The 25247-nt window shown below is 39.0% G+C and overlaps 2 protein-coding genes across 2 annotated transcripts; both read right to left on the bottom strand.

The window, feature by feature from the left end:
- Nucleotides 1-1432: 1432 nt before the first annotated feature.
- LOC122659013 lies at nt 1433-23437 on the bottom strand. Its single transcript, XM_043854179.1, has 11 exons — nt 23126-23437; nt 12564-13216; nt 8549-8632; nt 8301-8415; nt 7380-7496; nt 7153-7222; nt 5773-5827; nt 3450-3779; nt 3105-3222; nt 1759-1875; nt 1433-1609 (listed from the first exon to the last, which is right to left on the bottom strand). The coding sequence occupies exons 1-11, from the start codon at nt 23348-23350 to the stop codon at nt 1472-1474; spliced, it is 2022 nt and encodes a 673-aa protein (XP_043710114.1). The 5' UTR covers nt 23351-23437; the 3' UTR covers nt 1433-1471.
- Nucleotides 7055-8643, bottom strand: LOC122658387 (hemoglobin-2). The gene is made up of 4 exons (XM_043853319.1): nt 8549-8643; nt 8301-8415; nt 7380-7496; nt 7055-7222 (listed from the first exon to the last, which is right to left on the bottom strand). The coding sequence occupies exons 1-4, from the start codon at nt 8641-8643 to the stop codon at nt 7085-7087; spliced, it is 465 nt and encodes a 154-aa protein (XP_043709254.1). The 3' UTR covers nt 7055-7084.
- Nucleotides 23438-25247: the final 1810 nt, after the last annotated feature.

Raw genomic sequence — 25247 nt, 5'->3', positions numbered from 1 at the left:
ATCATTTTCTACGGTGTGGTTTGGCTTGATCGTAAACGATCGATTCCGATTCCGGTTCCGATATTCGGTTCTGGTCTCTTTTTTTTTTTTGTGGGGATTGAGAGCTTATATATATATTTATCTATAGTTGGGGGCGGGGGAGTGAGGGTAAGGTACCAGCCAAGAGACTCGAACTCGAGACCTCCTGGTGAACATGGGCATGAAGCGCACCATGGCTCACAAATTGAGCTAGGCAATAGTTGGTCGGTTCTGATTTTATTTTGACACCCTTACCTCACCTATGTGAAAATTTTTACTACTATGTTAGAATGCTGAAGAAAATCTCAGAATGCTTTCTTTTTTCCTTTGATTACCAAAAGCATAGACAAGCGAAGGAAACTCACTGTCTTGAGCCAAAAGCTCAAAAAATTTGAGATTTAATGAAATCTACACTTCTCTCTGATTTCTGACCTAAACATCATAGGGTCCCCCTTGAAATCCGCTCTGACCCTCTCTCTTGCTCGGTTCTTCGTTCTTGGTGCACAGGTCTCCTCCCAGCATGAACATTGTTGTTCCAGAACTTAGTCCTGAAGATGAATCTTCATTTTTGCAAGGAGATATATGCGCAGAGGAAGGTAGACGACGTCACCGCACAGAGAGGGTTTTAGGGGACATGACTAACATCAATGATCTAGAAATGTACAGGGCCAGCTGTGTGAAAGCAAGTGAAATGAGATAAAATTGAAAATGAAAGGTAAGTAGGAGGAAAAGAAAGAACATGGTAGACTAAGGGTGGAGGTGACTGATCCTAAAAGGCCTGGGTTTGATTCATGGCCCCAAAGAGGAGCAAGAATTAACAGAGGGAGCAACCCTCACAGCCAACGGCTAGAACTATAGGGAGGGGAAAGAGGAGAAAAAAGTGGAGGATAGAGATGAAACCGAGAAAAAGTTAGAAAGAAAAGTAGAGTGAGTCATTGGCTGATTTTTCTTGAGCCAGATTGACAAATTCTAGAAAAGCTTTATTTTTAAGGCACATCTAAGCTAAGCGCAGTATGTCATTTTGTTATTAGCCTCAAATTCACTGTTTTCCTCATTTATTCATGGGAGAAAGAACGCTAACTGGCCGGCGGTCTTTTCGCATCGGGCTGTGTCTGCTTCAATGCGTCCTCTTCAGCTTTCACCTTCGACCATCAGTTTGTTCCATCATTTCCTTCAGTTATTTTCATAATCTTTATCACTACAAGCTATTTGCTTGTAGAGTTATAGCTCACGTTATTAGGTGGAGAGACTCACTAATATATGATATCATATCCTAGGTCCTAGGATTTTCCAATGTGGAATTATTCCCAATACATTAATTATCATATTCATTTATTAATGCCAAATTCATAAAGAGATTAAACTTAGGGGCTTTTCCAGATAAGCATTTTGTCCTTCCCGAGCTTATTTGATTAGAGGTGTGAAGGAGAGACATTATTGAGAAATCAATTTCTCAAGTGGAGGGCTTCATTTCTCTCTTTATAGCTGCTACAAGCTCATCATAAGCTTCTCCCCATGCGCCCTTCATCTCTGGTGACCACATCTCTGGAACTGCTTCTTTTATAGTTTCTAAGAGGGCGAACCTCAATACCTACAATAAATACAACCAAACCCTATTTTAATGAGCAATAATTTTTACTACATTGAAGGTTACAACTTACAATAGCATAACCTATATAAACTAAGGGAACTATTCAGGGTTGAATTATGAATTATGTCATAGGATTAATCTTTAATTACCTCAAAATGTTCATCAACGATTCCGTATTTGAAGTGGGCAGCGCCGAGATCGGTCATACTTGACTTTCTCGCCGTTGGCTTCCCGGCCTTCCTTAGTTGCACCGCTGATTCACATGCCTGCAAAAAACATTACTTCATCCTGAGAACAAAAAAGGAACAAAAACTGCTTGGGCTGCAGAAAAAATCCAATGCGTAATAAAGTTTTAATTAGGTTCCACTATAATAAAGGCATTCCCATTTCTTTTTCCCAAAATTCTACTTAAAATGGTGAGACTTCGAAGAACTGTGAGGTGGGAGATAAATAGCTTGCCACGTAAGTAGACATGTTCCTTTAATTCATGGATCTTTGTTTGCTTAGTTTTTTTTTTTTACCTCAGGTAACCAAACACTTATCTATTTTAGAATTTTATGAAAAATTCTACAATTATCTGTCCTCTTTATTCCTGCTCCACAATTTTCATCAGACCTAAATGAGTTTCCTTCTACCAATAAACAGGGCTTTAATAATTTTGTTTATCAACTCTAGCCCTGTCTTAAAGGTCGGTGTGAGTTAGGCCAGTCAGTTGTAACAGATATTGGGATTGCCTAGTAGTTCCTTTTGAAGAATCTACTTTGTGTGAAGAGGAAAGGAAAGTGTGTCCATCAAATGCCAATACAATGGCAATTTTGCTGCAAATGCAGGAAGGAAGCAGTAGAAAGTGATCAGCACTGATGAGAAACTAAAATGAACACACAACAATTCCACATTGGGCTTTAGAATTGGATAAGAACCTCAGCATACACAAGCTCTATTAACCCATTTTGCCAATTCTTCTTGCAAGGAATAGGAAGATCTGGTCTTCCTTCCATTGGAATGAGTTATTCAAAGCGGAAGAAAGGAATCACTCCTTTCATTTGTTTCGAGGGAAACACATTGCAGAAGGAACCTATAACCTAAAATTGTTAATTGAGAATGTTCAAACATTGTAGGATTGACAGGAAAGAAGAATGACAAGAGAGACAGATGAGAATTGTTGCAAAATTGATTGAAAAAATGCAGTGCAGTGCTACAGAGTAACACGAACCCTTCGCAGAAATCCATTCCTAAGGTTGAAATATGTGATCTCAAAAGGTTTTAAGGTCACAACTTTGCATCCTCTAACGGATGGGACCATGCCACTGCAAATATTCTTCTCTCTTATTTTCCTGGATCTGGCTCTCTTCTAGCCGTGGCGGGGGCTGAGGGTCCAGCCCAGCAAAAACACCCAAAAACAGGAGGAGAGGGGTATGGTCATTTCATAAGCAGCAACTGTAGCAAGCGAGAGAAAGAAAAAGGAAGCAAGAATACGAGAAAGAGAGAGATGAACCATGACAAAGACGGGGATGGCATGGGCTTTGAGCTTTGGATTATGTTCAAGAGGACCATCCTCTGCATCTTTCAAGAATGAAAACAGCTTCTTCGCAGTTGGTGCTATCTCAAAGACCCTGCAACTCACCAACACAATAAATCCATCAACAGAAATATGATCATCTATCTCTCTCATTGATCAACAAGAGAAATCACAACAAACACCCCACATTGAATTCCCCTTTGGTGTCAAAGAAAATTAAGAAAAGAAGCACGGCTTTGAGCTATCAAAGCAAAATACTATCTACTCTGTTCCATCATAAGACAGCAGAAATTAGAGTGGTGATCTGGTCAAATTAATTACCTCAAGAACATTTGCATACTCAAATCTCCAGCTTTGGGTTTCATGGCAGCCCATGACTTGACAACTAGAGCCTCCTGCTCTTCACTGAAAGCTCTTACTCTAATAAACCTTCCATTCTTCTCCACCCCTTTATTAAGTCTGGTGAGAGTTGTTTTTTTACAGAAAAGCTGGAACAACCTTGATCCTTCTTCATCCCTGTTGTTGTTGTTGTTGTTGTTGTTGATCCATGAAAGTCTCGTTGGTTGCTGATTCAGCCCATATCTTGGGACTAACTTTTGTTGGACACAAATCTTGGTGATGTTTGAAGCAGCAGTATTGCAGGCGTGGCTTCTACTCAGAACATCCATTAATTTGGAATATATAAGCAACAAGCCAACAACAGTAGTTACTTGACTTGCAGAGATTTTCCTTTGGATAATGGAAATCGATCAGTGAGATACTTACTAATTACAAAGTTCCAATCATATTTAAAGAGAAACTTAAATTCAACCTTTCAGGTCATCCAAGAGCCAAATTCAGATCCCCTATAGTCATATCTGACGGCGATACAAACAGGTTTACTGAATGTTCTCTGAACTTCATTAAAAAAAAAAGACTATTCTGAAGTCTGAACTCGATCTGAAGAAGAGAAAGAAATGTTAATTTTAAGGAGACACACTAAAGGAAAGTGAGAACCTTACAGCCTTTCATGTCTTCCAAGAGCCATTTCAGATGGTACAAGAAGAATGGTCGCGAGCCGCCGAGATCCTTATAATATTATATTGTGTGTTTAGGTAGCGTTTACTTGTAATATTATCTTGTGTGTATAGTTTTGGAAAGCCGGGTGCGGCTGCCTTTAGCACATAGGAATCGCAGCATGGTTTTGGTTTTGGTTTTGGTTTTGGTTTTGGTTTTAGAGAGAAGCATGCAGGTTATCGCCAACACACGGATCTAGGTTGGAGGCTTAGATCCCAATTTATGTAAAAATCTCATAATTAATCTCTAATTTTTTTTATAAAAAAAACCCAAGAAAGGAAAGAAGAATGTTCAATTGAGATCGTCTACGGTACCCTGCCGAGAGCGGCCTGAGCGGGGCACAAACAGGGCGTCCTGCAATGATCATCTTACCCTCGCTCGGGCAAGGTGCTTAGGCAAGGGCAATGCGGTCATTGCATGGCGACCTGTATGTGCGCCGCTTAGGCCGCTCTGCCCGTGGCTCTGTAGAAGACCAGGGTCCAAGAATGTTGGCCTGTTCACGTGGCCCATGCTCCCCCATACAGCCCTGAGAAATGATTAGCAGGTTACTAGGTGAAAAGGAAGGGCAATCTGGCCGGGTATTTAAAGACATGAAGGTAGAAGGAGATGTAAAAGTTTAAAAGCATGAGAATATTAGAAAAGAAGTTTAAGGTATGGTAGTTTTAGTAAATATAGGTTAAGTGTAGGATAGTGATACTAATTGCCCCAAAAATTATTAGAAAAAAATAGAGAAAACTATTTGGACACCTCCTATACTATGGCCTAATTACTTAGTCTCCCCAACGTTTGAAACAATTACTTGAACACCCCCTGCAGTTTACCATTTCTTTCAAGTCCTATCCGTTAGTTTAGTGATGATGTCATCGGTTAAATTTTTTGTAATACCTAAACTACCCTTAAAGGGTAGTGAAGTGACCCTTTTACCCTCTTCCTCCTTCCTACAACCCAATTTCATATTCAAACCCTCATCGATTTCAGAAAAAAAAAAAAAATCTCTTTTCTTAAACAAATTTCAAATCAAGAAAACCCAAAACCCTTAATCGATTTCAGATTTAAACCCTAATAAATCTCTTTCATGGCCGATTCAAGTACCAAAAAAAAAATTTAATTTGAGATCCCGCTGCCTATTCCTCTGTTCATAGAGGTAAAAATTTGATTTCCGATTAAGTATTTTCGCTGCCCTCATGGTTATGATTTTGAAGAATATTATTTCATTATCATTCAATTGGGATGCTTCTAGATTAGTTCCCCATTACCAACAGCATAAGTGGATTATTTGAGCTTGAAGTATCTGGTATCACAGGCTAAAGATAGTATGGCAGTTTGATTTTGTCTATTCTGAGATTATTGCTGCAAATAGTGTACATCGATTGACCTTTACAAATCGACTGTTGGGTTCCACTGATTGAAAATTTTGACCCCTACAAATGGACTGAGATTATTGCTGCATAAGTGGATTATTGCTGTGAGATGAACTGAGATTATTACTCCACCTCTACTCCTTCTAGGGTTCCACCGATTGAACAAAAAAAAAAAGAGAAAAAGAAGAACAGAGAGGGTGAGAAACCGAGAATCCCTCCCGATGTACCCATCATGCGTTGATGGTGCCGGTGGTGAGGTTCGGTCCTCCCTCTGCAGCTGAACTGTAGTTGCAGGAAAAAGAAAAAGAAAAAGTTAAAGAAGAAAGAAGGAGAAGAAGGAGAAGGAGGAGAAGGAGGGTAAGTTGGTCATTTAACTTCATAAGTTTAAGTTAAATAGCTCATAAGGATAAAATGGACATTTCCATTTAAACACTACTAGCAGACTCACACTGTCAGGTTTCGGGGGGTGTCAAGTAATTGTTTCAAACGTTGGTAATCGTAAGCAAAATGACCATAGTACAAGCGGTGTCCAAGTAATTTTCCCAAAAAAATACCTCCAAACTACTTTAAGGTCATTTTTTCCTTGGGTAATTTTATGACAAAAACTATTTGCAACTTCAGAGAGGACCTAGCTAGATAACCCAATCACCTATATATATATATTTTGTAATGATCTTACACAGCCCATGTACGGTCATAAATGCCTCTAGAAGCCTTTTTTTAACTCCAATTAAAGAGTAATATCATCTTTTGGACTGTATTTAACATCATTAGCCACTTAGGTACGGTTGACAGAATCTTTCAAAAATAGTGGAGGGCATTATCATTATTCAAAACATAGGGAAGTGGTTTGATATTATGGATACTTAGAGGGGAGAGGGACGATATTTACACTATTTGTTATAATACTTTGTGATTTTACATTCTTAATCCTAGAATCAAAACATTACAACACGTGCTCATTAAAGAGCGCGCAAAGAGTAGGCGAGCAAACAGGCACACAGGCTTGATTCAAAATAATATCCTTGGTCAAATAGAAGCAAGCGAGACAAGCTAGGCTCACTAGTTTATTGAAAATTCTCTTAACAACTGAAACAAGTAAAGGTCGGGGCGCATACGTTTGATTGTTGAGTGCGAGGTGACTCACGTGATATGGCTTTGTTGTGAGCCATATCTTTGTAGCTTTCGGACCCGGCTTTCAGACAATTCAACAGTAGTAATTGAAAGTGCTTCTAACCTATTTCAGAATTTCTCTTTCATTTGATTTCTATTTCACTAAAATAAGGTGCAAAAGTCAAACAAAACAGTTTCCGAGATCAAAATAAACCCATAAAATTGAAATAGAACCAAAACAGCCCGTAGCTACCTTTATCATTATCAAGTAGAATAACACACAAACATTTGGTTTATAGTAAGAAGGATACAGCCATAATAAAAATCTGAACTCGTTTAAGCATTTTGTCCTTCCTTAGCTTATTTGATTAGAGGTGTGAATTGAAGGAGACATTGACATTAGTGAGAAATCAATCTCTCATACTTCTAAGTGGAGGGCTTCATTTCTTTCTTTATAGCTGTTGCAAGCTCATCATAAGCTTCTCCCCATGCGCCCTGCATCTCTGGTGACCACATCTCTGGAACTGCATCTTTTATAGTTTCTAACAGTGCAGTCTTCACTACCTACAATAAATACAACCAAACCCTTCTTTAATGAGCAATAATTTTTACTACATTGAAGGTTACAACTTACAATGGCACACAACATATCTGTAAGCTAAGGGAACTAATCAGGGTGGGTTGAATTATGAATTATGTGATAGGATTAATCTTTAATTACCTCGAAATGTGCATCAACCACTCCGGATTTGATGTGGGTAGCGGCGAGTTTGGTTATACTTGACTCTCTCGCCGTTGGCTTTCCGGACTTCCTTAGTTGCACCGCTGATTCACATGCCTGCAAAAAAACATTACTTCATCCTAAGAACAAAAAAGGAACAAAATTTGTTTGGTTGGGCTGAAGAGAAAACCACTATAATAAAAGGCATTAATTTCCCTTTCATTTCCCCAAAATTCTACCTAAAATGGTGAGACTTTGAAGAAGTGTGGGGTGGGATAAGTAGGTATGTTTCTCTAATACATGGATCTTTGTCTGTTTAGTTTTTTACCTCAGTTATTTACTAAATACTTTTTTTTTTTTTTAGAATTTAATGAAAAATCCTACAATTATCCGACCCCTCTATTTCTGTTCCACAATTTTCATCAAACAAACAGGACCTTAAAGAGTTTCCTTTTACCCAAAAAAAACAGGGCTTTAATAATTTTGTTTATCAACTAACTAGCTCTTGTCTTGTCTTAAAGGTTGGTGTGGTCTTCCATTGGAATGAGTTATTCAAAGTTAAAGAAAGAAAGGAATCGTTCCTTTCATTTGTTTCAAGGAAAACACAGTGTAGAAGGAACCTATTATAACCTAAAATTATTAATTGAGAATGTTCAAACATTGACAGGAAATTAAGAAGAAGGACAGGAGAGACAGATGAGAATTGTTGCAAAATTGATTGAAAAAAATGCAGTGCAGTGTTACAGAGTAACACGAACCCTTGGCAGAAATCCATTCCTACGCTTGAAATTATGTGATCTCAATAGGTTTTGAGGTCATGTTGTGCACAAGGTGTACTCAGCAGCAACTGTACCAAGCGACAGAAAGAAAACGGAAGCAACAATAGCACAGAGAGAGAGAGAGAGAGAGAGAGAGATGAACCATGACAAAGACGGCGACGGAATGGGTTTTGAGCTTTTGATTATGTTCAAGAGGACCCTCTGCATCTTTCAAGAATGAAAACAGGGTCTTCGCAACTGGTGCTATCTCAAAGATCCTGCAACTCACCAACACATAAATCCATCAACAACAACAACATCTGTATAAAGCCGTTACGATTTGAGGGACAAAAATTATGATCATCTCCCACATTGATGAACAAGAGAGATTTTAGGAGGGAGTGATTTTACCTCAAGAACATTTTCATACCCAACTCTCCAGCATTCGGTTTCATAACAGCCCATGACTTGACAACTAGAGCCTCCTGCTCTTCACTGAAAGCCATTTGGAATAAGCAACAGTAGTAATTACTTGACTTGCAGGTTTTCCGATCCTCTGGAGAATGGTGATCGATCTGTGAGATACTTACTAATTAGCAGGCTATTACAAAGTTCCAATCATAATTAAAGAGAACCTTTCAGCCTTTCAAGTCATCCAAGAGCCAATTCAGATCCTCTATGGTCAATATCTAACAGCGATTGTTACCACAAAAAAAATATCTAACAGCGATAGAGACAGGAATTAATGAATATTCTCTAAACCTCTTTAATATAAAAATTCAAAAAAAAAAATAAAAAAAAATAGCAAGGATCGTGGAAGGATTTGAAAGGATTTTGAAAGATTTTGAAAAAAATGCAAGAGCCATGGAGAAGAGAGAGAGGTTTTTTATTGCTTTTTTTTTTTTTTTTTTTGGAAGAAAAAAAATCAGTTTATTGCCTTAAATATAAATTTATGGGAGAGAATCTTGGCCTTATTAAATCAGTTTTTAGGATAAACCTTAATTCCATGATAACCGGTTAATTATTTAATTGAATTGGTCTTGTTTTATTCTCTTAATTAAATCAAGGGTCTTATATGGTTAGTCCTAATCTAACGGCAAGAAGACCGTCAGTAATGGAATATAGTTTTTTCTTCTATATATATATATACCAAGAATGTTCTCTGTGCCACAGCGCAGGTTGCACCAGGCACATGGGCCTGCCACTCAGGGGGCAAGGTGGTCATTGCGCCCACCTTCATGTGCCTGGGTGCAGCCTGCGTTGCGGCATAGAGAATAGCGCCCCATATATATAAAAGATCTTTCTTTTAATTGTTGAATCTCTCTTTGATTAATCAATGTGTGATTTCCGAATCCTCATTACTAATGGAATTATTATTCTCATGATCGATTCAGTCTCTGATTAAAAAGATATATCTTGATAATATTTCATCTCTTCAATAAGTTTATTAATGAGCATAACGGCCCTATTGTTCCGATGGAAAAAAGAACCTATGATTAACTTGTTGGGAAATTTTCAAATGAACAATTTCATTGAAATCTTTCAATTTCTTATTTTACTATGTTCAACTCTATATTTTATTCGAAGATAGTGACAGTGCAAATATATTTTGTGCCTTTAATCCAACTCAAGCTGAAGAGACTTATTCAATGGTCGCCGTTAACTGTTTTTGATCCCAAATCTTTGTGGTTGCTTTTTCTAATAAACGTTGATTACATTTCTTTATGCTATTTGTATTTGTAACTGGTTTATGGATGAGTGCTCTTGGAATAATCGGTCTGACACTCTGGCTCTGAACCTATGTGCAGAAAATCCGTGTAACAGAAGATCTTGAATTTGAGATTTTTTAAATCAAAATTATTCTCTTAAACGTAAACTAACTGGTGGGAGATCAAGTTGTTGGTGGGGTCCACCTCATCCCCATCTGACAGAGAAATCTGTGGGAGAAGAGAAACTCTGGAGCTCGGGAGTGGGACTCATGTCAGCAAGTCAAGCATTATAAACATTTAGATTTGGTTTGGTTGGTTGTAGTGGGAGTTTTCAAACATAAAAAAAATAAATTTTTATAATCATCACCCCCACATGATTGTGTCATTAGCAACGAAAAGAAACAGCAAATTTTGGCGTGCCACCCTCTCAATTTGGATCTTCTACTGCCGAGCTGCCCGACAGGACCGTACTATCCAGACACGGTGTTGCGCACAATGTCCGCCTTACCCCTGCCCAAGCGTCTTGCCCGAGTGAGGGTAAAACAGTCATTGCACACAGCACCATGTCTAGACAGCACGGTCCTGCCGAGCAGCTCGGCAGTGGAGGATCTAGATCCGCCACCCTCTACATGTGTGACTCGTTTCCTCTGTCAAGCCTCCTTTGCGTTGCATCATGGATCATGGAACTGAGGTTTTTTTTTTTTTTCATTGGTAAACGAACTGAAGTGATTTCAAAACTGCTCTTTTATGCTCTACTTCATACTGCATGCTAATATCCATCCCTGATGCTCTATTGAATCTTGGGTTTTTGCCAAATGCCCCCTCTCAAATTGCCTTTACGTATAAATGTATTCCTAAATTTTCATTATTTTCAAGTGCATCCATATTTTTCAAACTTTGAAACACTCTAGTCCAATTTGTTATTATGAGATGGTAGCCGATAGTTTTAGGAAATCTAATAACTAAAATACCTTTATAATAAAAAACCACCAAAATTAAAGAGTAAAATGATCAAATTGCCCTCATCTTTTCTAAATCGTTTAGGGTTTGAAATTGGAAATCGAATAAAATATAAAATTATTCAAAAATAAGGGAAAAGTTGTTCCTAGGGTTTTAAGGTTTAACCCTTTTTTCTTAAAACCATTCTTTGCAGAAAATAAAGCATGGGCTAATGGTGCAAAGGATTGTTCTAAGAAAAAAAGGTTAAAACCCCAGGAACAATTTTCCCCTCTGTTTTTTTGATGATAGTATGTTTTATTTGATTTTCAGTTTCAAATCCTAAACGATTTGAAAAAAATGACAATTTGATCACTTGACTCTTTAATATTGGTGGGTTTTTATCATAAGGGTATTTTGATCATTAGATTCCTTGAAACTAACTTCCACCATCTCAGACTAACGAACTAGACTAGTGTTACAAAAAGTTTGGAAAGTAGATATGCATTTGGAAATAGTGAAAGTTCAAGGGCGCATTTGCATGTAAGGGCAATTTGAGGGAGGGGGGGCATTTGAAAAGAAAAAACCCCTTGAATTCATGATTTGAAAACCGCCTATTCTTTTCACATTACACAATCTTTTCAAAGGAATATATATGGGCAAGAGATCGTAGTCAGACGGGGATATCACCAAAATATTATTTGATAATGGAAACAGAAAAGTCTAAAACCATATTAAAAAAATCTCAACCACCATACCTAACCAACCAGGGGGATTGCACATTCACTGCTCACTTCTTGCTTCCTAAATACCCAGGCTGCGATGGTGTGCGCCTCCCAATTACATTGACATGTAACAAAAGCTCTCAAAAAAAAAAAAAAAAAAACTACTGACAGAAAACCCAAGAGACTTAACTGTTGTATATTGTAATAGAATATCCAGAAGACGCCACAGCCACTTATGATAATAGTCTTTAGCTGAAAGTAGGTCCACAATCAGCTTTCTTGGTGCAGCTCCACCATAAAATTAGTCGCAATCCCAATTGTTGCCCTTGTCGCAGAACCTTTTGATGGCTTACTGATTTCAATACTTCAACAAACTCAGCTCCACTGTTGCAGGTACCTGGGTTGGAAGCTTGTGCTTGTTATCAACCTTAACCCTTCATAGGTTTACAATTTGGGTCCATAACCTGTGGGCTGGTTACACAGGTTTTTATACCTATGCTGCACCAGGTCCCCTACATACGCAAAAGAAAATTGGCCGTAGTCCACGCAGGAAGGGCAGATCAATCCTGTCCATGAAAGCAAACCTCAGTACACTACTAAGAACCAACCTGCAACTGGGACACCAGGCCAAGGTCTATTAGATGATCTAGTCCTGAAATTTAGGTTTTCGGATGTAGTACAAAAAAACATGCAAGCATCAAACCTTACAGCACCTATTATTAGATAATACTCAAATGCACCCACCCCCCCCCCCCCCCAAAAAAAAATAATAACAATAAACTCTTTAAGAATATTTTTTATATCAACTAAATAAGCGACATCACATATTCACATATGAACAGAAGATCAAGCAATTACTACTGGCTCTAGGAGCAAATGGTTAGGCCTCCCTGATTTTGCCACATCTTTATTGCTCAAGACCACGGACAGTAAACAACATAGGTTTTGGAAAAAAAAAAAAAAAACGGCAGAAGAGATGCTCTGTACTTGTCCAGTTCCAACTACAAAGGGTCAAACAGAAGATTTACAAGAGGGTTAAAAACAAATGTACCTTCTCATCCACAACCATAATTTACATTTGGTGTCATGACAACCGACTCAAATGGAATTTCAATCCTTTCTTTCACAAGGCATCTTGGTTCCCCATCTTCCATAACCAGAACTTTCCCAGGTGGGCACTGAATCTCATTTCTATTGTCCTCTATTGCTCGCCTTGGCAACAGATCCAGAACCTTGACCTGGGTGCTCCTCCTCGTAAGCCTTGGCTCAAAGCCAGCCAAGTTTAGAACAGATATCACGCCAACAATAGTAAGGGCTGTCTTGGCTGCCAAACTAAAAACAAGTTTCAACCCTGTTGGTGAGCTTCTTAGAGGTTTTTGAGTTTGATTTCCATCCACCTCACCCATACCCTTAGCCTCAGGAATGGACTCACCGGTGATGACCCCATTTCGAGCAAACTTCCTTGTAGAAGGGTTGTGTGACGGATAACCATTGTTGAAGACCAAAGGATCCGGAGGTCGGCTTGGATAGGGAGGAAGAAGGAGATCATCATTCTGCTCAACTGGCTCACTAGCAAAGGCATTGGCCTCATGAATCACTTCTAGGTCCTCTCCTTTGTACTCCTTGAGCTTCTTGAGTAAAACCTCACGACTGTGATCAATCTCTGCTAGTGTTGCTTCCTTTTCATATCGTTGTTGTTGCTGCAAAGCCTGAACATGAAAAGAGAAACTGTCAGGGGCACTGAACAAATAATGAAGGAATATGCTTTTTCAAGTCACTTTTTGACATCTCATGATCACTCAAAGAAATTAACTAGGCATATAGATGCAGAAATTTCTATGCAAGTACCAATAAATTGAATTGAAAAAAAACTTTATGAATAGGCATAAGAGGTAAGCTTCCTAGAATAATCAGTAAATGTTTGAATTCCGTAAGAAAGTTAACACTTCCAAGTAGATCTAGGTTCCTACATTGGCCCTAAGAAGTTCACAAGTTTTTTCTCATAAAGCATTTCCGTCCTTCACAAGATTTATGTTGTCGTATGTAGATATACATTGTTGTAACCCTTACTCAACAGCTCAAGGGATAAATGGTTGTAACATGTTATCAGCGCTAGGAGGTCGGGCGTTCGATCCCTGGTAAGTGCAAGGGGTTTGTGTTATGTGTTGTTGAGCCCCTACGCTTTGTGTCCCTTGGGTGCCACGTGATAGTGTCACATGCAAAGCTGTGTGTGGATATATGTGTGTGTGTGTGTGTGTGTGACTGTGTGAGCCTGCATGTGTGGGGGGTGTTGTGTGTTGACGTACATTGTTGTAGCCCTCACTTAACAGCTCGAATTTAAATTGGAAATGTTAGAAGAAAGAAATAATGTCAATATAATAAGCATTAGGCTGGGAACAAAAAAAGAACAATCACAAAATCCAGAGAAGATATGATGGAAAGATTCATAATAGTTCCAACATCATCCTATCAGGCTCCACAGCTATCTGATTATTCAATCCAAACTGTCACTATTTTAAGCTAAATTGACAGAAGTCGTAATCACAATGGTCAAGTGAAGCTGCAAGTTCCTTGAAACTCAGCAGTGAAAATTATCAATTAAATTTTATCTAGGTAGGAGTGGGGGGGGGGGGGGGAGATGAAAGGTATTCTGATTTAGCCGCAGTATAGACATGGCTATATTTAAAACAATGTCACTGATTTTTAAGGAAAAATGCAGTATACAACACCTCAATATCCTAAGAAAATACAGAACCTAAGGCGCAGTAATGCTTTCACCCACTATACCACCTTGAAAAAGACAAAAATCTAACACCTCACACCCCTCCCCCCCAAATAAAAGAATAATATTTTTACATAAATTCAACATCTAAACCTGGAAATATTCAGATAGATTACAAGGAATAACCCAAGTCCTGCAGCAACTGTAGGAGGTAGAGGGCCATCCCACCCCATGCTTTACCCAAGGAGCCCACATCTAGAATCACTCTCTCAACATATGATCTAGAAGTTGGTACAGACTGGTACAGACAAAGGAAGCCTGCTTAGGTGGGATAGGCAACCATCAAAGGAATGGCCCATTCAAACAATGGACCAGAAACAACTTTTTTGCTGCTATATTTTATTTTACTTTTTTTTAATAATGAAATTTTATTTAAGCAGAAGTACAAGGAAAGCCATGAATTCACCAATGACAGTGATCAAACTTCTGCTTTACCCAGCTACCATGGAACACTAGCATCATGTATGCATAGGGAAGAATCAAGAAAGCTAGTGATGCAGGAGCACTTCCTTGGACCAGGCCGAACCTGTTTGAGAACCCCAACTGAGAACCGGGCCCGAATTGAGATTTGAATCCAGTAGGATAATTAGAGTTTTATTTCTATATTAGGATAACATGTAATTTTTAATTAATTTATTTTGTTTTATTTTGGTACGAAGTTGGATACGTAGGAGTGGTAGTTTACTAGTCTAATATTACTTCTATTTCTGTTTTAGAATTGTGGGAGACATTTCTTATTTATAGGTTGCTTGTATCTACCAATGATTTCAGATTTGAAGAATGAAAATTTGAGTTTAAGATAGTCTCACGGTTGTAGCAAGGGTAAGGCTGCGTACATTATGACCTCCCCAGACCCCGCAGTGGCAGGAGCCTCATGCACTTACCCTTTCTTTTTTTTTTTGTCTCACGGTTGTGTGGTGTGAGGCTGGTGGCCTATTGGAGTGTTCTTCACCTTTCATTCTTCTTAGAACTTTTCCCTCCCATTCTTATTCTCCTTTATTCTTCTTCCATCTTCTTGCTGTGTTGCCATCGACTTCTCTGTTTTTCTGTTTCTGAGTGATTACCCACATCCCAAGTAGAAATGTAGAATAGGTCGAATGCTACCAGATCTCATCGTCTCTTCATGAAACTTAATATATGTGTTACTTAACTTGAGGCGTTTATGCGGATGTAATTTGGTACCTACCAGTTATGTGGATTGTGAGATACATATCAGATTTCAGAGCTGGTTTCCATTGCACCACCAGGTTTGGTTGCTGCATATTTTATCCTTTATTTCCCTTACCTGTTGGGACTGCTAATGCTGGATTTTCAGAGGGTTAAGAGTAGCAATTCAAGCCCTAAAATCCTGGGTCAATTGGATCAAAGTTGAGAGAGTTCTCTCAACCACATGGAAAAGTCCATTCTCCGCTGGTTTCTGGTTTTGTATATGGCTGAGAAGTCGTGAGGTTGAAGACAACACTCTTTCCCCCACGATTTCTTCTGTTTCATAATTTTATTCATTCAACTACCCGTAATGTCCCTCACTATCTTTCTTATCTCATAATATCCTCCTTTTTGCATTACTTCCAAGTCTACCCCTAGTTAATAAATATAATCCCCACTTGTATCCCTTCCTATTGAGTTACCCAATAGCCCTTTCTAATTCTGGTTTATTAAAAGTTTGCCACTGCCCTTTGAGAACTAGTGATAAATTACAGATTTGCCACTCGTTCCTTCAACTTGGGTATTTCGCATTTGGGTAGTCCCATAGCGAACCCAACAGGGTTTTTTGACCCCACGATCGCATCAACTAGTCCTGTGAATTCTGTGATCACTGGTAATGAAGGCCCAATGTAACTTCTTTTTTTTTTTTGGGGGGGGGGGGTCTACCTACCTATCTTGCCCAATGGGACTTTGACTACAACTACAAGAAGGGGAAGAGGGGGGGAGGGGGAAGGGGTGCCTTAAAGGCTCAAGGTGAAGACAAGTGAGTCGAACCCATGACCTCCTGGGAGCCTGCACTCTACTGGCAAGGCACCGAAAAACTGAGCAAGTAATTGTCTTCGGCCCAGAGTAACTAGATGTTCTCTTAGCTCCCCTTTTAGCAAGCTCATCAACCAAATCATCAATTGCTGGGGCCCATTGGAACAAGGTGTTCATTGTAGATGCCTAGTAACAAGCAGCTTTGATCAGATGCTTGCCCCAGGACCAGCCAGTTATGTTCCAAAATTTTATTTATTTTTTATTTTTTATTTTTTATTTTTTTTTGGGGGGGGGGGTAGCAAATGCCCCCCTGAAAATGCCCATTTGTCCGAATGCACCCCTACAATTTTTCTAATTGCAAACTCCCCCTACTTTCAAAACAGTGTAGCACTTTAGTCCAGTCCGTTAATTTGGGACGTTAGACATTAGTTTCAGGGAATCTAATGACCAAAATGCCCTTCTAATAAAACCCACCAAAAGTAAAGAATAAAATGACCAAATTGCCCTCATCTTCCCCAAATAGTTTAGGGTTTGAAACTGAAATTTTTTTCCCCAAATCAGTTAGGGTTTAAAGGAAAACACAATTGAAACTGGAATTTTTTTTAAAGGTAGCGAAAGCAACTGCAACAATTTCTTCCAAACCTCTGCTTTCCAAGCCGTGAAAGTATCTATCTTCTTGAGTCAAGTTAGTTTCTTCTTATTATTACTATCATTTAATTTTTTTTTTCGTCTTTCCTCATGGAATGGAGCACTTTTGAAATTGAAGCCGTGAAGTAGGCGAGGAAGACCTTGAGAATCAATGCATTTCTGAAGTGATTACTCCAACATATTCCATCAAATCATGGTAGGCTCGGTGAAGGAATCTCTTTTTTCTCTAGGTTGCAGGTATGTTTCAACTACTTATTCTGCTATCTCTGGTCGACTGTTTGGGATTTCAAGTTGTTGGTTTCTGGGTCGATTAGAAAACTACATTTCTCTGTTTTGTAAACTAGATTCCTTCTTGGTGTGATGGGTATTGAAAATAATTTTCACAGTTCTTCCAAGATTTATGTAAATTCTGTTCTTGTTGATTTCTCTACCTTACGTATTCCAGTGGTTTTTATACTTTTTGGTTAAAATTACAGTTGAGGCAGCAGATATTGTATTTGTAGTTCTTGAAACTGACTTCATGCTATATTCGACTTCTTAGATTCTGTAGTTGTCGTAGATTCGTTCCTATGCTGGTGGGTCTTTGTCGGATTATGAACTGCAACGATTTCAAGAACGGCCATTTGAAAATAATGTCATTTTGGTGGTCTTTTCCTAATTGGTCGATTTGTATTTGCTCATGTGGTAGTCCTTTGCTCTGTTGATTTGGGGAAAAAATTTTCAGTTTCAAACCCTAAACGATTTTTGGGAATTTGAGGGCAATTTGGTCATTTTATTCTTTCATTTTGGTGGGTTTTTATTAGAAGGATATTTTAGTCATTAGATTCCCTGAAACGAACGTCTAATGTCCCAAATTAATGGACTGGACTAAAGTGCTACACTGTTTTGAAAGTAGGGGGAGTTTGCAATTAGAAAAGTTGTAGGGTGCATTTGGACAAATGGGCATTTTCAGGGGGGGCATCAGTTAAAAACCTCTTTTTTTTTCTTTTTTTTTGGGGGGGGGGGGGGGGGGGAGAAGCACAATTAGTAGCATCCCAGAGGGAAATCAGACATTCAAATTTCCTTGCAAATGCTGGGTCATTGACTACAGCAACATCCTGATCTATCTGACCTGGATGAGCTGTAGCCATTCAGACAGATCATTTGGAAGTGCAGAATGCCATAGCCAGGTCACATAGCTCCTCCCGCAATCAACTTTCTGCTATTATCACTCATGCTGGATTATTCAAGACTACTATGCAGATTCCATGAAGATCAGGTGTCCTCGGCTTATCCTTCCCATCACAATCTTCATTCCCCCCCTCCCCCCACACCTAAAGATCTTCCTTAGACCTTTAAACTTCTCCCAAACCCATCTAAGCCCCCAATATCAGCAAACCCAAGAAGGAAAGACTAATAAACAAAGTGGCTTAGCAGATCCGTTGTCTATAATAGATAGGATTGAGCCTTTTCAATACTGATCCAGATCAGATGATCCAACCAATCCAATATTGATCTTTAAAACCAAAATTCTACAACTCCTTAGGCTCCTAAATCAGGTTTGATCTGCTCCATAAAATCACATGACAACCCAAAGTAAGATCCCTATCCAGTTGAATATCACCTTCCCCGAGGTTTCTCACAATTTCAAAACCATTTGCCAAGGTTTCTAAAATATCAATGTCCTCTCCTGAAATCTTAAATTCACATGGTTTACCCACATGCATTTTTAAGCACCAAAGGAAACTTCAATTAAACTATATTAAATTTGTGAAGCTAACACTCATCCAGGAAACAAACAATTTTCAAGCCCCATCCTAACCATAATATCAATCCACAAAGACATTTTGGGAAAGGGGCTATCTTCTTTATACTGAATATGAATTTCTCTTAAACATGTCCAATCTTCCCAGTTCCCAAGTCTGAATCTCATATTGAGTTGCACTAAGGATGTACTGATTTAATCTAATTTCAACACTCCAGTTACAACATCCTTCAGACTTTTTGATCAATGTGTATGGGAAGTGAAGTTCAAGATCAGCAAATAATGACCAGTTGAACAGTATAGCCACTCAAACCACCAAGAGGTAGCCCCCAGTTTGCTTCCTAATCCCTTTCCCATCAAACAATGGCCCTTGAAACCCTTCTGCAATTCTGAATCTATCTTCAGAGAGAAAGTTTTCTGCTCAATCAACCCTGTAAACCATAAATTCTAACCCCACATTACAACTCTGACCTGATATGTGAGACATCCAAATCCGTAACCTTGAGGTCTCACAACCCTGAGCTTCTGCTACCCAAAGCCTAAGCCTAAGACTAAAGCAAATTCCACAGGAGACATAACCCATGAGCAGCAAAAGTGCAAAACCTCTAAGGCTTTCAAGTTGGAATGTAGCTAAGAACATTGGCATCTCCATAGGTAACAAACTGATGCAGGCGCAGTGCAAAAAAGGACTCATTTAGTGAAAAACATATTGAGATGGCTTATACACAAGGTCTAAAAGATCGTGATCAGATCAGGCGTATCAGTCGATCCATATTCGGATCGTTGATCATTGATCCGGCTGCTCTAGGTGACACTAACCAATACCGGGCTCATATCCGACTAATATCTGTAGGGAATGGCTGATCTGTACCGGAATTGCTGACCATAGATCTGACCTCCAAGACAACCTATTTTAAATTGTTGGTTATGCATATACTGGGCTCATGATTCAATTTTTTTTTTTTTAAATAAGTCTAATGCTTTTTTCATTGTAGAGCTTGTCTAGATGACACAAGAGATGGTGTTGTTTGGACTGGCACCAAATTGCCAAGTGGCAAATATGGATACGTCCACGTGATAGGGCACAAACAAGCAATGGAAGAGCCTAAAAAATGAATTTGAAGTGACAAGCTACGAACATGCCATTAGATGATATGGCACTCTTGTAATTTTATGAAACTTTACATCGACTTTTCAACTACTTATGTTACCCATGTATGCCACTAAGTAATAAATTCTCATAGCCTCACAAGCTTTTCCCATCACTGCAATGGGCTTCTTTAATGGGTAGGAAACAGCAATACAGATTTTATTTTATTCAAGTGTTCTAGATTCTAATTTCTATTTTCTTTTAGCTTCTATATTATGTTTCTTGAAGAAATAGGATATCTTAAGCTCTCTTTCTCAGTTTTTGTTTCTCCTTTCTTAGGGAATTAGGAGAGTTTAGGTCAATTTGATTCTCTATTTTCTGTTTTAGATCTTAAAAGACTTAGGAGTTGGGTTTGGGGGATTAAGTTTCTATTTTAAAGTGGTCTTGAAACATTGTAATACACTTGTACCCTCAGCATTTAGGGGACACGGATTTGAGTTTTGAGAATTTTCTCTTCCACTGTGTGGATAGGTGTATTCCTCTGAAACTAGGGAGGATTCCGAGCTTTAACTTATTCTTTCCTTTTGTTCTGCTCAGCTCTAGTTCTCTGTGAGTTTCAGAAGCTGTTTCATGCCAGGAATAATCCCTTTCCTAATCCATTCCGTTGCAATGTTTTCTAGATTTGGTTACACTCTTTTGTTGCTACTTTGGTTTGCCATCTATCTTCGGTTTTCCTTTCTGCTTCAGTTCCTATTTTGTTCTTTGATTTCGTATTATCCTGCCTCCAATTCTAATCAATATTCTCTGTTTAAACCATTTTTAACTGCTATTGTTCAAATTTCGCTTAACCGGAAAATCAGACCAGAACACCATTTAGCCTAGCTATACCAATCAGGAGAACAGAGAAAACAGTTCCACTTAAAGTGCTCAGATGATCCTATGGATTTTCAAACCAAGTTTCAGCGCCACCGGACTATTCACCTTTAAGTTATTCACTCTGTGTCAAATCCCTACGCCTGTTTTTTCAGTTTTCCTGGGTTTCTTTTAGTAACTTATATCTGTTTGCCTCTATTCTTATCAGTTCTTGTTAATCCCTATTCTACATCATCTGTTCAACCCTATAGTCTGTCCAAATCCCTAGCATAGTTCTATCCCCTTATCCAAGTTAAGAGGATCAGGTAAATAACTGCATTACAAACTGAAGAATGACCAACTCATTGGCAACACCCCAGAATCAAATACTTTGCATTGTGGAACTTCATAAGCCATTGAATTGCATCAGACTACAGATTTTCCAAATAGATAAAATGCCAGTTATTAAACAAGGAAACCCTTGAAATAATTCTGTGCTTTACTATCAGGCATAACTGGGAGAAAAGCTTGGCACATGCAAAAGAAACATATTAAGAAATTGGGAAAAAGAAGCCTGTCAGGAAAGTGGCCCCTGCACCCAGACACAAGGTGGGGCGAAATGACCGCCCCACCCCCATGAAAGGCAGAAATCCCATCCTGTTGATGCTTCTGTCCTTGCTCCCATTGAACCCCGTGCTGGCGCAGCGACCATACTCCCGGACAGAGAACACAATTCCTAAGGAGGGATTGTAAGGGATAATCGGCTTAAAAGAGGAAGCCTGCCTCTGTTTTCATAAGAGAAATTACAGGGAATTCTTCATACTCTATTCATTCTGTCATATGACTTAATAAGGCTCCTCAAGAGCCAGCTGCTACAGCAACTACTACATGATTTACTTCAATACAAGTCCACCTAACACTCTTTCCACGTATTCCCTACTAACCCATGATGAGTCATAACTGACCATAACTGACTCCTTCCACTACTCTCGTACTAACCATACTAACACAAACTTACTCTTAGGAACTAAAACAATGCCATTACGTGTAACCCACTCACGATACAGCAACTGCCCATACATTACAACATATATAACTAACACGTAACACAGACCCACTAGCCTATTAACAACAAAATGAAGAAGAAGAAGAAGAAGAAGAAAAAGGATTCTCGATTTAATCCTTATGGAAGGATAAAGAGAATTATGCAATATATTTAAAGAGCTAGGTATATGACTTCATTGATTGTGCACTGACACATCAGTTTCCACATCCACCTCTTTTTCATTTACGTCTACCAAAGTGTTTGAAATGAGTAGAACTAGTATAGCAACTCAACAATTAAAAGTAAAACCAAGTTCAGCACCAATACGATCAGTTATGGATTCCTAAAGGGACTATCTCTAAAGTCAACACTAGCTTATTATCAATGAGTTTGCATCTAAAGAAAGTAACGAAAGTTTGACCACGTTCTTCAAGGAAATGCTTTTAGTCATCCAACTGAAAACACAGCATGCATCTGCACTGATCCAATTTAATCAAAGATCAGAAGCGGCTCACAGTAATCATTGTTGGGTTCTCTGTCTTTTATCAAGACTATTGGATGGAATTGAGTCAACGGTTGGATGGGTAGCCCACTCCTAATGGACTTTAAATATCTAAATTGGGGGTTTGAGAGGGTATGAACAACTGAAAGAAGGAGATGAATCTTTGTAGGGATATATTGAGAGAAGGGAATACAAAGGAGCTTGGGTTTGGAAATCAAATTGCAAGATTGTACTCTAGTGGAAGATTGGATCTCACTCCGTGATTAATACAGTGTTGTTGAATCACGTAAATCTCATGTCGCTTGTGTGTGTGTGTGTGTTTTGTTGTTGTTGAACCACATAAATCTCATGTCGCTTGTGTGTGTGTGTGTGTTTTATTTTGTATTTTAGTCATCATTTCCTAACAATTATGTCACAGAGAAATACTGAATAAGCCAAATTATGAGGATTTCCAAACATTTAGCAAGTTCATGGATGATTCATGTTGTATAAGAAAAGGAAAATGTAAGCCGAGTTCCCAACTTTAGTTGAACCATCTCCACTGCAAATAACTCCTAAAGAGAGAATAAGGTCGTGTTTGGTATGCATTCTTGGGATAGAATATAGGTCTAAGATGCATTCTGAAGCGAGAAAATAAAGAAGAATTGGATTTCAGTATGCGTTCTAGACCCAGAATTTATTCCGAGAATGCATACCAAACACAAGCTAAAATAAGCAAACTCAAACAGACCCGAACAACTACTGAATCAGCTCACATAACTTCTAGCGTGACGGAATTGGTAGTACAAACAACAAAAATGTTTAACTAACGGAACCGGGGGCAGAACTAGGATTTAGGGCTTCTACTAAAAGTCAAAAAACCCTAATTGTCAAGAAAATTTCTTAAAACTCACATAACAATCTAAGAAGCCAAAATGTAAATAATAAAGTCATCGTACTAGACATAGAAAGAAAATTTTTTTAAAAAGAGGAAGAAAGAAGTGAAATGACCTGCAAGGAAACAAGCTGCTCCTCGAGAGATTCGAGAGCATCGCGAATATTGGAAAGACTATCGGCTTCATCTTCTGCTTCACCGTCTTCGTCGAGGTAACGAAAGTGATTATCTTCAGCTTCACCATCAACATCGCGAATCCTGGCTTTGTCGATACAGTTATTGATCTTCAATCGAAGCTCAGAAGCTCGAGAGAGAACTATGCCTATCTGGCCTTCCTCCATCTTTCCAGATTTCCTCACTGCGTGAAGTGAATAACGCTTTCTCTTCTAGTCTTTGTCTTCAGTACTTCGGGGACTCCGCAACGTAAACAGAGCGCAAAATCCTTGCCCATGGAAGGGTGAGAATCCCATTGGGACTTGAGAGTGGAAGTGGGAGTGACTCACAGATTCTCTTCTCTCGTGCTACGTGTCTACGTGGACGGATGACGTTTAGGTAAAAGAAGGCAGTGCCACACACACCCAATAGTCAAAAGTTTATTTAATTCGTTCTTCTCCTGCCCTACAAATAGGGAACCACCTGTCTTCAACACGGGCAGGGTGTTGGGCTGCATGTTCAAGCAGTGTGGGCCGTTGATCCGTTGGATATGTGCTACACACCATGTCATGCTACAGAAAAACCCGGATCTTTATCACCTCCAGTTTGCTGACCGGCCCAGTTCCCCAGTTCCTCTAACAAAGGGGGGCTGAAATGACCTCTCTACCCATGCCCAAACACCCTACCCGGGTGGGGTCCACCATCCCCTTATTAGAGGAACTGGGGAACTAGGCCGGTCAGCAAACTGGAGGTGATAATTTTCCGAAAAACCCAACACTTAGCGCATCGCATCTTTTGATTTGTCAATTGACCAATTACTTGCTGCGAAATATTATACCAAAAAATAATTAGAGTCATTTGTAGTTTGCACGTGGTGATCGTGTTAAAAGGGTCGAGATTTTATTACCCATGGCGAAGGAGGAATCCCTTCACCACGGGGCACTGGTAGTATACTATATAACTACATGGAAGGTAGGGTAGTTTTGACTTACTAAATAAATATAGGGAATTAGTTTTCTGTCTGTGAGTGTGGCTACGTCAGTATATCCATGTTTCTATCTCTCTCCTCCTCAAAACAAGGGGGGTAGAAATGTCTTTTCATATGAGGAGAGTGATAGACTCATGTGAACGCTAGCGTAGGCCACATTATCAGACAAAATTCTTTTTCACGTAAATATAAGTGTAATGAAGATCCAAAAGTTCAATTACTTTATTCGTAGTGAAGAAATTCTTTGTCATATTTGTCTTTTTAAAGGCAAACACTACCTCAATACACTATGGACATCATACGAATCCTGAATCCTTTGACTGATGGATGAGGAAAACTTTGTCTTTTTTTGAAAACCTAAACCCAACACATAGAAACTTATGTTCAGATTAAACCTAACCTGGCCCGGCCTATGATTGGGAAATCTCAACCCTAGCAATTTGTCTGGGCTCAACCAAACAGTCCTGGCCCACCTGGCTTGAATATGGTTAAGTAAACAAATATATATATATTCAGTAAAAAGAGATGCGGTTTGAGGTTTGGGAGCCTACAAAGCTTCTTATTGTTGAGAGAATAGTCTCACATTGGTTAATCCCTAATGCTATATATTGTCTTAGTTATCAGTGAATCTCTCTATCCAATAGCTTAAGCTTTTCTTGGACACTTTGAAATGGTCTATTCCTCCCTCCCTCCCATATAAGCCGAAATGAGCCTACACAAGGAAAGACACACAAGAGACGTGTAGATGAAATGACCTAGACCTATATGAAGGCGCAATTCTGATTATCCTAACCCAACCTGACCTTATCTAGGGTAGAGATTTCTCGAACCTTGCCTAATCCGCTAAATGGAAATCCCAGCCCAAACCCAGAGAAGTCAGATGGATTGAGGTTTGCGGGCCCAAGTTGCATCCTAACTGCCCAAAATTAATGTGCAAGAGCGAGAGCGGGTGAATGATGAAAGCGCAGAAACTCCGAAGTATAGTATATATTTTTAGGGAGAAAATTCTCTTTGGGGAAGTGTACACCCTGCACCCAGACACAAAGTGGGGGCGAAATGATCGCCCTATTGATGCCGCTGCACATGCTCCCATTGGC

This window comes from Telopea speciosissima, chromosome 4 (genome assembly GCF_018873765.1).
Source record: "Telopea speciosissima isolate NSW1024214 ecotype Mountain lineage chromosome 4, Tspe_v1, whole genome shotgun sequence".
Lineage (NCBI taxonomy): Eukaryota > Viridiplantae > Streptophyta > Magnoliopsida > Proteales > Proteaceae > Telopea > Telopea speciosissima.
Note: the sequence above shows the minus strand (reverse complement) of the source record. Positions and strands in the feature narration are given on the sequence as shown.

Bases quoted from the DNA above. Each gene is read 5' to 3' on its own strand.
- LOC122659013 (XM_043854179.1), bottom strand. From the start codon at position 23,350: ATGGAGGAAGGCCAGATAGGCATAGTTCTCTCTCGAGCTTCTGAGCTT. The intron at 7,497-8,300 runs GTTCATCTCTCT...GTTTTTTTGCAG, and splicing joins CCGTCGCCGTCTTTGTCATG to GCATGTGAATCAGCGGTGCA. The intron at 1,610-1,758 runs GTAATTAAAGAT...TATTTATTGTAG, and splicing joins TCGTTGATGAACATTTTGAG to GTATTGAGGTTCGCCCTCTT.
- LOC122658387 (XM_043853319.1), bottom strand. From the start codon at position 8,643: ATGGCTTTCAGTGAAGAGCAGGAGGCTCTAGTTGTCAAGTCATGGGCT. The intron at 7,497-8,300 runs GTTCATCTCTCT...GTTTTTTTGCAG, and splicing joins CCGTCGCCGTCTTTGTCATG to GCATGTGAATCAGCGGTGCA. The intron at 7,223-7,379 runs GTAATTAAAGAT...TATTTATTGTAG, and splicing joins TGGTTGATGCACATTTCGAG to GTAGTGAAGACTGCACTGTT.